General features: G+C 53.7%; 1 protein-coding gene across 3 annotated transcripts in view; it reads left to right on the top strand.

Moving 5' to 3' along the window:
• Window positions 1-4950: 4950 nt before the first annotated feature.
• Window positions 4951-13389, top strand: part of Tbx4 (T-box transcription factor 4) — a 29447-nt gene continuing 21008 nt past the window's right edge. For 2 of the 3 annotated variants that reach the window (XM_004870379.3, XM_087191450.1), the window contains exons 1-3: window positions 4952-5140; window positions 8697-8885; window positions 9614-9708. In XM_004870379.3, the coding sequence (XP_004870436.1) occupies window positions 8700-8885; window positions 9614-9708 (281 nt within the window). In that variant the 5' untranslated portion in view covers window positions 4952-5140; window positions 8697-8699. Of the gene's footprint in view, window positions 5141-8696; window positions 8886-9613; window positions 9709-13389 lie in introns of all 3 variants that reach the window. The other variant, XM_087191451.1, reaches the window with a different exon arrangement.

Here is a 13389-nt window from a genome sequence, read left to right as displayed (position 1 = left end):
GATGAGCCAAATTAAAAGCCAATTTTGGGTTCTTCGTGGTTAGGAAGAACAGCTAGAGGGAAAAAAGGTGGGGTTGGGTAATTAAGTAATTCTCTCATTTAGGATATTTTTTCCTGTCCTGGGGATGAAATCGATGGGCACTCTACCACTGAGCTACATCTCCGGCCCATGTATTTATGTATGTATGTATTTATTTATTTATTATTTACTATCTTGAGACAGGGTCTCTCAGGTCAGCTAGCCAAGACTCTAAACTCATGATCCTCCTGCCTCAGCTTCCCTCCATGCTGGGATTACAGGTATGCGCCATCCAAGCCAACTCTAGCAGATGTACTTTCCACAGACAGATGGTACAACAAGCATGTGTTTCAGAGACGTGTTTTGGGAGGAAATGGAAGGAAGGACGGGTTCAAGAGCACATAGCACAATGGGAGTAAACGGGCTGTCCCACCACCCGGGAGGACTCTGGAAGGGGAGACCCAGATCGCTGGCCAGCCCAGGCTCTGCACACCTCGATTGGGAATCCTCTCCTTACTCTTGCGGGAGGACCCACCTGTGCTGTTGAAGTCACTGTGCCCTCAGTCCCGACGGGGCTCCCCAGCCTGTCTCCTCCAGACATCTGGGCAGCCCAGTCCTCAGTTCTTTCTGACTGGAAGTTTCCTAATTCTCCCTGGTGGGAGAAAGCCAAAGCCGGGAGGCCCGCTGAGAGGTCAGGGGGCAGCCCTCTGTGGTGTGAAGGAAGCACCTGCAGGAGCAGCTGCCGCACCTACGCCCAGCCCTTGGTAAGGCCCCAGCCTCCCTGAGTGGCCGGCTCTCTGTCCCCACTCCAGCCCCAGCCGCCAGCTGGCTGATCCCAGTGGGATGTGGGTCGGGAACCTGGAACCAAGATTTGGGGCGACTGAGTGACAATGAAGCCACAGGGACAGGTAATCCCCGACGGCCTCAGCTGTCCTTTCCCTTCTAGAGGGTTGAGAAGGATCCCAGGCTTTGGACATAGCACGCAAAGAACAAAATAGCTGGGGAGAGGCTAGGGAGGGTTTTGTTTCCTGGCTTTGATGGACATGCAGACCCTCAGGGACATCATAAACTACCTAAAACTGTGCATAAGTCTTAGGAGTGTATTTTGCAGCAAGCAGCAGATCCAGACTAACAGTGACGTAAAGGAAGAGGGTTAATTTTTTTCACACTACAAAAAGCAGTTGGAACCGGCTCACTGGTGTCACAAGGAACCTCAGCTCTTCCTTTCCGCTATCCTTAGCATATTAGCTTTCATCTTCCCATAAGGCCACTAGAGGGTAAGAATGCCAAGGATTTCACCCTGAGGAGAACGGAAGACGGCATCATCCTCTTTATCAAAAAAGCAAAAACATTTCCCACAGCCTTCCTCCCCCAAGTCTTCCGCTAAGGTGTCATTGGCCAACACGGGGTCATGTGAGAAGCCCAGCTGCGGAGAGACCAGAAAGGGAGAGCCCTGATTTCCATGCTTGGCTCAGAGCAGTGGTCTCCACCTTGGCTCTGCTCTTAGAGATTCTGACTCAGTTGATCCATATTGGGGCTTGGCATTGGCATTTATTAAATGATCCAAAAAGCTTTTTAAAAATTTTTTTAAATTGCTTCTCAGCATACTATGGTGGCAGCTAGGCAGACATTCTCAGTCACATCCACCCTGGGCTCCAGAAGAGCCACCTGGCTGAGCTGGCTGGTCTTCCTCTGCTTACCCTGTAGCCCTGGTCCCTCGGGAATCATTATTCAGGTGATCAATCAGTGAACCTACAGAACCTACAGATCATTGTTACTGAATTTCCAGGTAGCCCATCAGTTGGCTAACCAATAGAATGGTTAGTTGGCCTTTCCTCTTATTTATGTGTCTGGAACATAATGTGCACTTGATAAGTATTTCTTTGGATGAATAAATCCATAGTATTCTAAAATGGAGTCAATACAGGCTCAACTGAGATAGAAGTTGCAAGACCACTTTGTAAAAATGAAAAGACCGGAGATGTAAGATACAAGCATAAAAATTTATACAACAAACTACTTTCAAAAGTAAGGTCCAGCGGGCCGGGGATTTAGCTCAGTGGTTCCACCACCTACCTCGAAAGCGCAAGGTCCCAAGTTTGATCCCTGGTACCACAAAAAAAAAGTAAGGGCCAGGGAAAGTTTATTCCCCAAGCCTTCACCAAGGAATTATTGCTTCAGGATTTCCAAAATGAAGAAACACCATTTCCCCTGCTGCTGGTAGGCCAGATTTGCTCTCAGTTACAGCAATGTCATTGGCACTTAGTAATAGCATATATGCTTTCTCCTTTGCCCAGAACCTAATCTATCTTTCTGTTTGTTTGGGTTTTTTTCTCATTAGCTTATTTTGGTTATGAAGCACCTCAAGCCTTTTTAGGTGAGGGAGGGGAATCAAATTAATTTAAAAATACTTGGGGCTAGTTAATACCTTCATTAACCACCCCTCACACGCCAGGCCCTTAATGCAGCTTTGACAGCTCTCACATTAGGGTGGTGTGATTAGCCCCATTTGTGTAGGTGGTAAGGGACTTGCCTAAGGTCATACAGCTGCTAAACAGCGGACCAGGATTCAAAGCCTGGTTTCCAAACCAAGGCCAACCTGACACCAAACCGAAGGACTTTCCCTTAAGCTGACCCAAATCAATATGATAGATGCTTGGTCATTGCATCCTTTATTTAGCTAGTTGAGGGGAGTTTTTGTACATTGAATTCCTCAAAGAAGTTTTTTTGGGGGGTGGATCTTTTCTAAACAGGCCATGTATCAGAAATACTATACTTCTCCAATTATAAGCTACCCTATTATTTTATGTACCACTAAGAAGAAGAAAACACAGCTAGTTAAACTGACACACCATTGGTTATAAGAAGCGTCTTAATTTCAGAGATGTCAAAATGTGAAGAACGTATTAATGAGATGAGCTATTCCCTTCGTGTAATGGAGAATATGTGTACTTCACCTTTCTCTTACTGGCTGCTTTGCCACTTCCTTTTCACTGCCAGAACCTTGCCTGCCTTCTCCATATCTCATTTCTTCACATCATCACGAACCAGTTGATAGTAATTTAAAATGTCTCCTGTGAGTCTGGAAAGACTTGAGCTTATAGGAAGGCTCCTGTCTCATTGTGTTTTTTTGTTTTGTTTTGTTTTTTAGAGCTACACTACATGGTGTCATTACTGGTCCTCCAGTGACTGTCAACAAACTCTTTCGGGAGTCTAGTCTAATTCTGGTCTTCCCCCAGGACCTAGCGATTCATTCACTGCCCTCCCTGCTCACGGTTCTCTACCGCAGTTGGTTGCTGGCCCATCCACCATTTAGTTTCCAGGGATCTCACTACAGGCTGTTGAGGAGCACAGGAGGGGGCATGGGAGCAGAAGCTGGGGACTGTCACCCAGTTCTCCCTGACAGGAAATGTGACTGCCAAGGCATGTTCTGAAACACCAGGGCTTCCTCTCTCCATTCCAGGACGAGACAGGATTGGGAAGACTTTGATTCTCCACTCTTAGGGGACTCTCCGAGAGCCAGTAATCATGAAAGGAAGATGGGGTGAAGAGAGCTGGTGCTGCTGGGGGTGATAGGGATTCTGGAGCCGTGAGAGCAGAAGCTGACTTTTCTGAGCGGTGTCTTGGCTCCTCCTTTGAGTGCGGACCGGGGAGGAAGGTATGGATGCTTCCTAGTGTTAGAAAAAAGCACAGACCCGTGCCTTTACCCACAATATGATTTTGTGCTCAGAATCTGGAGAAATGGCTGACTGGGGAGGCTGGGGACCCTAGTGGAGGGAGGGATGTTGCACACGCTGAGAACTGAGGGACAATCTAGGGATCCTGGTTGATTCTGGGGCCTTTGAGGATGGGTGCGCAGGTGTATCATTGCCTCAATGTCCCCAGTGTGTGACAAACTGGGAGGCTGGGCATGGGCTGAGGTCGCCGTGGGTCTGTCCGCCTGTGGAAGCTCAGGGGCGGGTGCGGCGGTACAGACAGAAGAAAGGAATAGGTAGAGCCAAGAGGGCCCAGAGGGCAGCAGGCAGGCGGCCGAGCTGGGCTCCTTTCTGAGGCACGGAGGCTGCTGGCTCAGAGCAGGGCTCTTTCCCTTTCCCGCTTCCTAGTCTGCAGTAGCTGGCGCTGGGCTTCGTCCTCAGCTGTGTAGGATCAGGGACCTGCTGGCGGAGTCCTGGCCCTCGCTGCAGTTTCCCCAAGAGGCTCTGCCAAGCCTGGCACCTTCAACCGGGCCTAGGCCTCTACTCGGAGACTGGCCCAGCACCTCGCCGGCGCCGCCGCTCCAGGCCCGGCCACGAGGCCTCCTCCCTGCCCTCCTCCGTGACCTCGGCCGGCCGCAGGCTCCGAGGCGCGCCAGGCTGGGTCGGGCGCCCGCGGCCCTGGGCCGGGAAGAGAAGAGGCAGGGGACGGAGGGGCCGTGCCCGGTGGCCGGAGCCTGCAGGTGTGAGGCCGGGGTGGGCGCGGTGGATCGAGGGCGTGTGGGGCTGCGAGGCCTTCGTGCGCCCGCGACCCCGGGAAATGGGGCAGAATCCACGGTGCGCGGGGCAGGGAGGGTTGGCGAGCGGAGGGGTCCGTGGGCGGCTGCCCGGGAGTGGGCCGCGGCGGGCCGGCGGCTGGAGGCGCCGGGAGAACAGTCCTTGCCGTCCACCCCCGGGTGCAGCCGGGCCGCACGCCCTCGCCTCGCTCTCTAATCTAAACCATGCGGACCCCCGGCCCCTACCCGGTCGGCGGGGTCCCAGGGCCGTGGGGAGGGCCCCAGGCCGCGCGGTGGAGGAGCTGACGGCCCGCTCGGGGTTTGGGATGGGGGAGAGCCGCAGAGCCGGGGACCCTGGAGCCCCCCTGCCCGGGGGCGGCGGGCGCGGACTGATTGACAGCGGCGACGTCAGAGCCGGGGGGGGGCGAGAGGGAGGGAGGGAGGAAGGAGGAGAGAGCTGCGGCCCCGAAGTGCAGCCTCGGAGACCACGGGCCCGCTCCGTAGCGGAGATGCGTCCGGCCCCGAGGGCGCGGCGGGCTGCGAGTCCCTGACCCACGGCCCAGAGTAGGAGCCCGCTCTGCCCCGCGCTCCTCGGTCCCGAGCCTGCAGTGGACCTCGGGCCGCAGGCGCCTCCGCATGTGGCAGCGCAGTTAGGTGAGTGCTGGTTCCAGCCGGATGGGGTAAGCCCGACCTGCGGGGGTTGGGGCCACCCAGACCCGGGTTAAGGCTGCAGAGTGGAGCAGGACGAGCTGAAAAGGAACCAGTGATGCGGCCGGCCGGGGTGAGAACATCGGGGCGGTCAAGGCTGCAGGAAGGTGAGAGCCTCGGGTCGGGTGCGGAGTCCTCGCTGGACAGACACCCCGAGGCTGAGAGGCTCAAGTCCTCCTTTCCGGGTAGCGGGGCGAACTGCGTCTCAGACTCCAGAGCACAGACAGGGCAGAGGCCGCACCCTAGAAACAAGGTTAAGCTGTGACAGGAGGAGTGATGTCCTTGAAATTGATATTTGCCGAATAAGAAAAGAAAGAAGGCCGGGGACTGGCAGTGAAAATTGATGCAGAAATGTGAGTGATCAGAACACTGGGCTTCAGAGTCTTTGATACAACAGGCTTGTCAAAATTAAATCAAAGAACATTATGTATAAATAATGATCGATGATCAGGATTATCAGAATGTGAGCAATTACCAAAGAAACAGGGCTAAACAGCATTACTGACACAACACTTGCACTTCAAAATAATACAATAATAGTCACTTTCAAAATCCAGTGAAAATAGTAATCATAGCTTATAAGGATTAAAAACAAAGTAACTAGATATAGAAACAATGTAAGAGTAGTATATTAAAATGAATAGCAATTGTATAACATGATAATAATGTAACAAAGTACTAAACTACAGGCAACTCGAAGAAGCAAATTGTAGGAAAAGATGAACTATGAAAAATACTATTAAGGAAAATACTATTAGTTTTGCTAGACTACTATCGCATAATGTATTATTGACACCATAGTGAAGTATTAAAACAGAGCAAAATCTCAGGAGCAATAGCAATATAAATACACAGTGATAAGAATTGTTGGAGTAATATGACAATTTATGACCAAGGTATTAATAGTCACAACAACATTATAAATAATGGTCGAGCAATAAGAAATATTGTTTCAATGTGATGAAAAATAATCAGACTATTAAGAACCACAGCAATATTACAAATTATGACAAAGTAACAAGCAGTAATGATGTGATGAAAAATAAGGAGCGAATTAAGATCTGTAACATTACAAATAATGACAAAGTAACAAGATACTGTAACGATGTGATGAAGAATATTACCTAGAGTATTAGGAGCAATCCTAATAAAACAAATTGTAGTACGATAATAAGAAATATAAGGATTGACAAAATTAATATGAATATTGAGAACAACGCTATTACAAGTTATGGAAAATAACATGTTATTCAAAAGATGTGACAAAGTCTAAGGACAATGAAGAGCTAGAAACGGAAACATTTTTGGGATACAGAGTAAAATTAAAATAAGGAAGGATTAGCCCGACCTATTGGAATCCGATTACCTAGATATTGGCAACACTATTACTAATGGGCCAGGGTTCCCTGGAAGGCTGAAGCGGTTACAGGAAAGCAACGACAACATATTTAATACTGATAAATTAATGAATCTAACCAGTGCTTTAACCACACATTATTAAAGATAAAAAGCACTGACAATTCACATGCGAGGGTAAATACAGTTAACGTTACTTGAACTGATACTGCTCTGATAATGGGGGCAAATATTAAAACTAGTAAAAATAGCAACAATTTTCCCACTGTGAGAAAAATATTACTAAGTAATCTAAAAGTGAAAAGAAAAATGTTGCCGTCCTTGGAAAATGAGGCAGTCGAAAGCCACAAACCCCAGTTCGGAAGGAGCGGAGCCCACGGCCGCGGCCGCGGAGGGCCAACGGAAGGGTGCGGCGCAGAGCTCCAGTCCGGCCCGCGGCGGGGTGCGGGACCCCAAGGAGCGCGCGGGGCTCGGGGTCCGAGGGAACTGCGGGGACCGCCGCTCAGGGTCGGGCTGGGGGAAAGGACACTGGCGGGGATCTTCGGAGAAAGTTAGTTGTCTCGAGGTTAGCGTGTGGCTCCGACGCCTGGAAGAGGAGGCCAGCTCCGAGGAGGGGAAGGGGAGCGGAGCGTAACCTCCGTCGCCAGTGCGCGCAGAGGGCCTGTGTCCGTGGTTGTGCTCTGCACTCAGCAGGGCTGAGTGTGGGGTGCGAGCCGACCGGCTCCCCAGTGCGGCTCCGGGTGCGGCAAGTGCCTGGCAGAGGACTTGGTAGCCAGGTCCCCGCCCCGCCCCTCGAGCCGCCGCACCTAGGAGCCTCCATCCCGGGGCCCACATCGAGTGGGAACCGTGCTTTGCCCACAACCCGCATGTGGCCTAAGATGGGTGCTGGGGACAGCCTTGTCCCGGCGGGAGCCCTGTTCCCTGCTGGCTGTGGCCGAGGACTCTCTGGGCTGTCAGGCTTATCTTTATGGGCTTTTCCCAGCCCCAGCTGGCCCCGGCCCCTTTTTATCTCCTGGTTGCACTTGGCTTGTTTACTTTGCCGGCCCTGGGAGCCTAACTTAAACCCAGGATGGGGAGTCTGGGGAGATCCAGGAGAGAACAGAAAAAGAGTAGAAGAAAGCGGAGACACTGCCCCACACAACAGACAGGCAGTCAGACACACAGAGAGCCCACCTGAACTTGGCCAGATTCAGAGCATGGACAACCAGGCAGGGAGGAAGGAAAGCAGGGATAGTGCAGGCTGCACCCCTCCTGGGGGGATGCTGGTCTTTGCAAGCTGAGCTTTTTTCCTGGTATCCCAGGACCAGCTGCAGGCTGGGAGCAGTTATAAGGGTGGGTGGGAAAATAGGCCCAGGCACTTGGGGCTATAGAGCTGAGGCAAAACTACGCTGTGCCTGGGAGCTGGACCCGTGCTACTCGCCTGTCCCCATCCAGGAAGGGTCTGGGTCCTTTGGCCCCAAGGAGAGCCCTCTGGAACTAAAGTGAGAGGGTGAGCCAGTGGGTGTGAGTGTGCGGACAGGCTGGGAGGGCCCTGGCAGAGTTTAGGGCCCGAGGTGAGGTGAGGAGGAGGCTGCGTGTGGATGCTGTGTCCTCCTGTGAGGATGTGTGTGCCCCAGTGGAAATGCGCAGGAGTGAAGCCTTTGGTTCAGGAACCCAGTGCCATCTGAGGGCAGACGAGTGAGCAGAGGTGAAAGGGCCGCCCAGCTCTCGCTCTCTCTGCAGGTGTGGAACTGCGTAAGCCCAGGCCCTCCCTCGCCTGCCTTGCCTCTTACCCCAGCCCAGGAAGGGTCCTGGCTGCCCCAGGCCAAAAGTGAGGCCTGGACCCCAGTTATCCCGGAAGGAACAAGGAGACCCAGGCCCCTGGAGCCCAGCAGGAGGGAGGGACTGGGGGTACAGCTGGGGCTGTGCTGAGAGGGCGGTCCTTTCCCCAGTCACACAGCCCCACACCCAGGGGAGGCAGACCCTCCCAGGTCCAGAGCCACAGGGAGGAGGCGAGGGTCCTGCCCTCCCAGCACGCACCCCACTCCGGGCTGGAAGGGGGCGGGGTCCACGCCCCGCGTGCGAAACCCCCAGCTCCTTGGGAGGGCCGAGGGGCCTCCGGCCAGTGCGCGTCTGGGCGAGTAACCCCCTGGTGCTGTGCCCGCAGGAGATGCTGCAGGACAAGGGCCTGTCGGAGAGCGAGGAGGCCTTCCGGGCCCCGGGCCCAGCGCTCGGCGAGGGCAGCGCCGCCCCCGCCCCCGAGCCCGCGCTGGCAGCGCCGGGCCTCAGCGGAGCCGCGCTCGGTAGCCCCCCGGCCCCAGGCACCGACGTCTCCGCCGCCACCGCCGCCGAGCAGGTAGGGCTGCGCCATCCCCGCGGTGGTCCTCGGCGGGCGTCGGTCTGTCTCCCGGCGCCAGACGCCCGGCTGATGCGGGCTGCGCTGCCTCCCGGGACCCGCAGAGTCCGCACGCTCTGCCCCTTCTTTCTCCACGGGCACAGCTCTGCCCTCTGCTTCCGGGCCCTTCTCCACCTGGAGCACGGGGCTGCTCGGGCAGCCGGGGGGGGGGGGGAGCCCTGCAGCAGGGGAGCGAGCCGGAGCCCAGCACCCAGCTCGGAGGGCCCCCGAGGGCAGAGGCGAGAGCCCCGAGCCTCGCGGTGAGCCGACCGCACCGCGCCAGGGTGCGCACAGGCGCTGCCGGGCTTCGAGGCCTCCCGAGACAGCCCTGTCACCCCAGTGATCCCCACGACGAGTGACTCCCGTGTGTGGATCCGCCCTGGCTTCTCCCAGGTCCGCGGGTCGGCCCGCAGGCCTGTGGCTACGGGAAGTGGTGATGTTTGTGTAGGGGTGCGTGGTCTACGCCGGCACGGTCACTGTGGGTCCCCTGCAGGACTTTGAACCACTGACTAAATTTTTAAAATTCACCATTGGTTCAACATCATTTTGTGAAACGGAATCTAGAGGCGCAGGCTCCTGGGCTGGCGTGGTCTGCGGGCTTCTTTGGGTCCGCATTCTCCCTTCGCGGGCTCCGCGTGGAGCCGCGGACCAGGCAGACAGGAGCCCCCCTCCTTCCCTCCCACCCCCAGACCATCGAGAACATCAAGGTGGGGCTGCACGAGAAGGAGCTCTGGAAGAAGTTCCACGAGGCGGGCACCGAGATGATCATTACCAAGGCGGGCAGGTCAGCGCGGGAGATTACGCGGGCGGTGGGAGCGAGGGCACCAGCTCCAGGGGACTCCCGAGCAGTCCTCTCGGTTTTTGTTTTCGGGCCTGGGGGCCTGCGCGAGTTTGGCTGCCACTTGGGTCTCAGATCCACATCCCCCAGCTTGGGACCAGGCTGCTCAGGGCCGAAGCGTACTCCTCAGGGGGTCGACCGCGAGGCTGGAGAGGAGGGGCAGTAACATGCAAATGACATGCAAACGACGGCGGTCCCCGCCTGCCTGGGCCAGCACTTTTGGCCCCCTGTAGGGCTGCTTTGTCCTTCGCTCTTTGCTTGGCGTGGGAGCCAGGAGATACCCCTCAGAAAACGGGAAACTATGATTTTTTATTCCCAGTAACCTCTCTTCCCCAGCAATGCAAACTCCAAGTCTGCTCCTAGGGGTGCTGCTCCTTCCAACGGGAAGGTCCCATGGGGCACCGAGTTTGCCTTGCTCGGGGAGCAGCTCTCGGGTGGCTGCCAGAGAGGGATGATTTATAAAGTGGAAACATCTTTAACATGTGCTGGTGTCTGTGGGAGAGAACAGGAGGTGAGGAGGAAGAGGCAGACAGGGGATGACAGAGATTCACCGGGTGGGGCAGGACCAGCCAGGAGAGTGGTGGCCAGGTGAAGGGAGGTTGCTGTAGACAGGGGAAGGTCCAGGTTTAGGAACACTCTCCTCTCCCACTGGGCCCCTTCCACAAACACACACTTGAGTTTGGTCTCCAGGGACAGCTTAGGTGGGAAAATGTCCCTTTGTCTGTGGGTCCGAAATTGAGGTTTGGGGGAAATAAGATGGTGAACCCTCCATGGTCTGCAGTCGGACCATGGATGGGGAGAGCATTCCAGTTCCTACTCAGCTATTTCCATCTGTGTAACCTTCGGACAAGGGACTTAAAGGTCTCTGCCCCCCACCCCACTACATCTGCAAAACTACTTTGTACAGTCGTCATAGAGCACTTAGCACAGCACCATTAAAAAGAAACAAAAGCTGTGCAGTGTAGGGGTGCTGTGGTCCTTCCTGTCTGTGCTCACTGGCGGGCAGTACAGTTTCCTTTGTGGAGGGTGGAGCTCTGGGCACAGGACCACCCTCGTGCCTCAGTCAGGGAGAAGGCAAGGTCCTTTGCAGGACCCCTAGCAGGGGAGGAAGCAGGTTGGCTTCAGGGCCTGGTTGGCAGCATTTTGGGTTGGGGAAGGAGGATGCAGTAGAGGGGTTGGTCATGGGTCCATAAGGAGCAGTCGGAGGAGGAAGAGGGCCAGGTGTCACAAGCCCTGCCCCACCTCTTTCGGGCTGAGTGCACTAGAAAGTTGTTGCACTGCCTGTAACTCCACGGCCTCAGGTAAGCCTAGATGTGCCCGCCAGCCTTCCTTTTTGGTGACTGTGAAAGGTGTGGGGTAAATCATCAAGTAGATTACAGGTGCGCAGAGGGGACATTTTCTTCCTCCTCCTCCTCCTCCTCCTCCTCCTCCTCCTCCTCCTTCTTCTTCATGTCTGATGGGATAGAGAGAAGGAAAGAAGAAAGAATTTCCATTTTTAGGCAGCAGAAGTAACCTTGTCTCTTGAAAATAAATGGCCATATGTTCTCTGAGCTTGGCTGGCTGGGCCATTTTAAACAAAAGGCATTTGCGGTTCTCCCTAGGGGTTTTCCTCCACCTGTGTGGGTTCTTTTTCCTCCTCACTACCAGTACATCCACTTGCACACTTCAGAGGTGAGTGGCTTCAGGCAGATGTTTGTACCCGGTCCTAGGAGGCTCAGAGTTGGGTCTCAGGTAGTGATGTTAATAGTTTAAAAACAGCTGTGATGATGCTGGCCAATTACAGCTCTCTCACTTTTTTGGCAGGAAGTTACCCTTGCACACGGTCTGGTTCTTAGAGCTGCTAGCCTCATCCGCACCCCAATCCCCCATGGTTCTCATAGACCCAGTTTCCTCTTGCATAGCTGCTTACTCTGTGTGTGTGCATGTGTATGTGTGTGTGGTATGGTGTTACTGGGAATCGAACTCAGGGCCATCTCACTAGACTACACCCCTGGACCTTTTTATTTCTAGCCAGAGTATTCCTAAATTGTTAAATTGCCCAAGCTGGGCTCTGATTTGCAATTTTCCTGCCCCGGCCTCCCACAGTGCTGAGATTATAGGCGTGTACCACCACATCTGGCTCTTCACTGTCTTTTATAGGGCCACTTTTTTTTTTCTCTTTCAGTACTGGGTATGGAACCCAGGGGCATGATACCACTAAGTTATATTCTTTTTATTTTATTTTGAGACAGTCTCACTCAGTTCCCCAGGCTGACCTTGAATTTGCAGTCCTCCAGCCTCAGCCTCCCACGTAGCTGGGATTACAGGTGTGCACTACTGTGTCCATCTTCAGAGACCACTTTCACTGCTCTGATCACTGTGCGAGGGCGGCCCCTGGATGCAGCTTGCTTTGTGCGGGCTTGTAGCTCCTCAGCATTCCATCCAGTGCTCTCCCTGTGTCTCTTTTCCTTGAAGACTTTCATTTCTCAGCAGATAGCCTGGACCTTTCTCCTGAACCTTGAATCATAGATTCCTTGACTGCCAGGGCTGGAAGGGAACCAAGAGAACATAAACCAAACCCCAGAGAAGGAAAGTTAGGCAATTGCCAAGTCCACACAAGCCAAGCAGATGATGTACCTCACCCCCAGAACAAGACCCTAAATTTTTACAGAGCACTGTTCAACCTGGGTTAGAGACCTTGGCGGGTGGGGGACATGAGTATTGCTGTCTGGCTGTGGGAGGATGGGCCCTGCAGAAAGGGCACTTAGAGTATTTTCAAACCAGTTTGAGTTCCTGGGTCATAAACCTCCTGCCTGTGCCCACTACATCCTTGAAAGACTGAAGGCCAAAGGACAGAAGAGTCCCCTTCATTGGATAGCAATTGACTTCCCAATTGCATCTAACGAATAAATGCCAAGCACAGGGTGAAACACTAATTTCTAAACACTCAGGACCCCCTGCGTCAGGTGTTGAAGAGGGGTGGTGGCGAGCCCCTCCCCGGGCAATCTCTGTCTCTTCCAGGCCTCCATACCCTTAGGGCTCCTGCGGAGAGCAGACCTCTGTCTTGGCCTCTTTATATCCCTGCCAAGCTTGATACATGTGAGAAACTGGATTTTCTTTCAAACACAGATAAAAGTGAGCGCTACAAAAATTCAAATATAAACCTCCCAAAGATGAAAATTTCCTAACTGTCTGACTGCCCTACTCCTAGGTCATGGTTTTGCCACCAGATAAATCTCCACTCTCAGCCTTCAGAGCCTGTTGAGTTCAATGTTGCTTGTGTTAGTGACAGTGAATTTGCGTTTGAAAAATGAACTACCGATGAGAACTCCTGTTGAACCTGTATTGTTTGTTATTCTGAGGCAAGGATTTGGCCAGGCTTAATCCGGGGCTTCAAAGCCAATTGCCCTTGCTCTGTATACAGAGCGTCAGAGCCCAGTGGCGTGGATGATAAGAGAAGTAAGGGCTGAAGACACTGGGAAAGTGGGTTGGGGAGAGAGTGCTTTGATCTCTTCTTAAAGTATTTTCTGAAAGCAAAAGTCCATCAGAAGGAAGTGCCTTAAAAAAAAAAAATCTAAGAGAAGAAACTGACCTTCCCAAACAACAGCCATTCCACACACCCTCACCCTGCCCCTCCCTCAGGGAAAA

This window comes from Heterocephalus glaber, unplaced genomic scaffold (genome assembly GCF_053883595.1).
Source record: "Heterocephalus glaber isolate CG9 unplaced genomic scaffold, H.glaber_assembly_v1.0 deba00001564, whole genome shotgun sequence".
NCBI classification, from domain to species: Eukaryota; Metazoa; Chordata; class Mammalia; order Rodentia; family Bathyergidae; genus Heterocephalus; species Heterocephalus glaber.
This window is presented reverse-complemented; position numbering and strand designations above follow the sequence as displayed.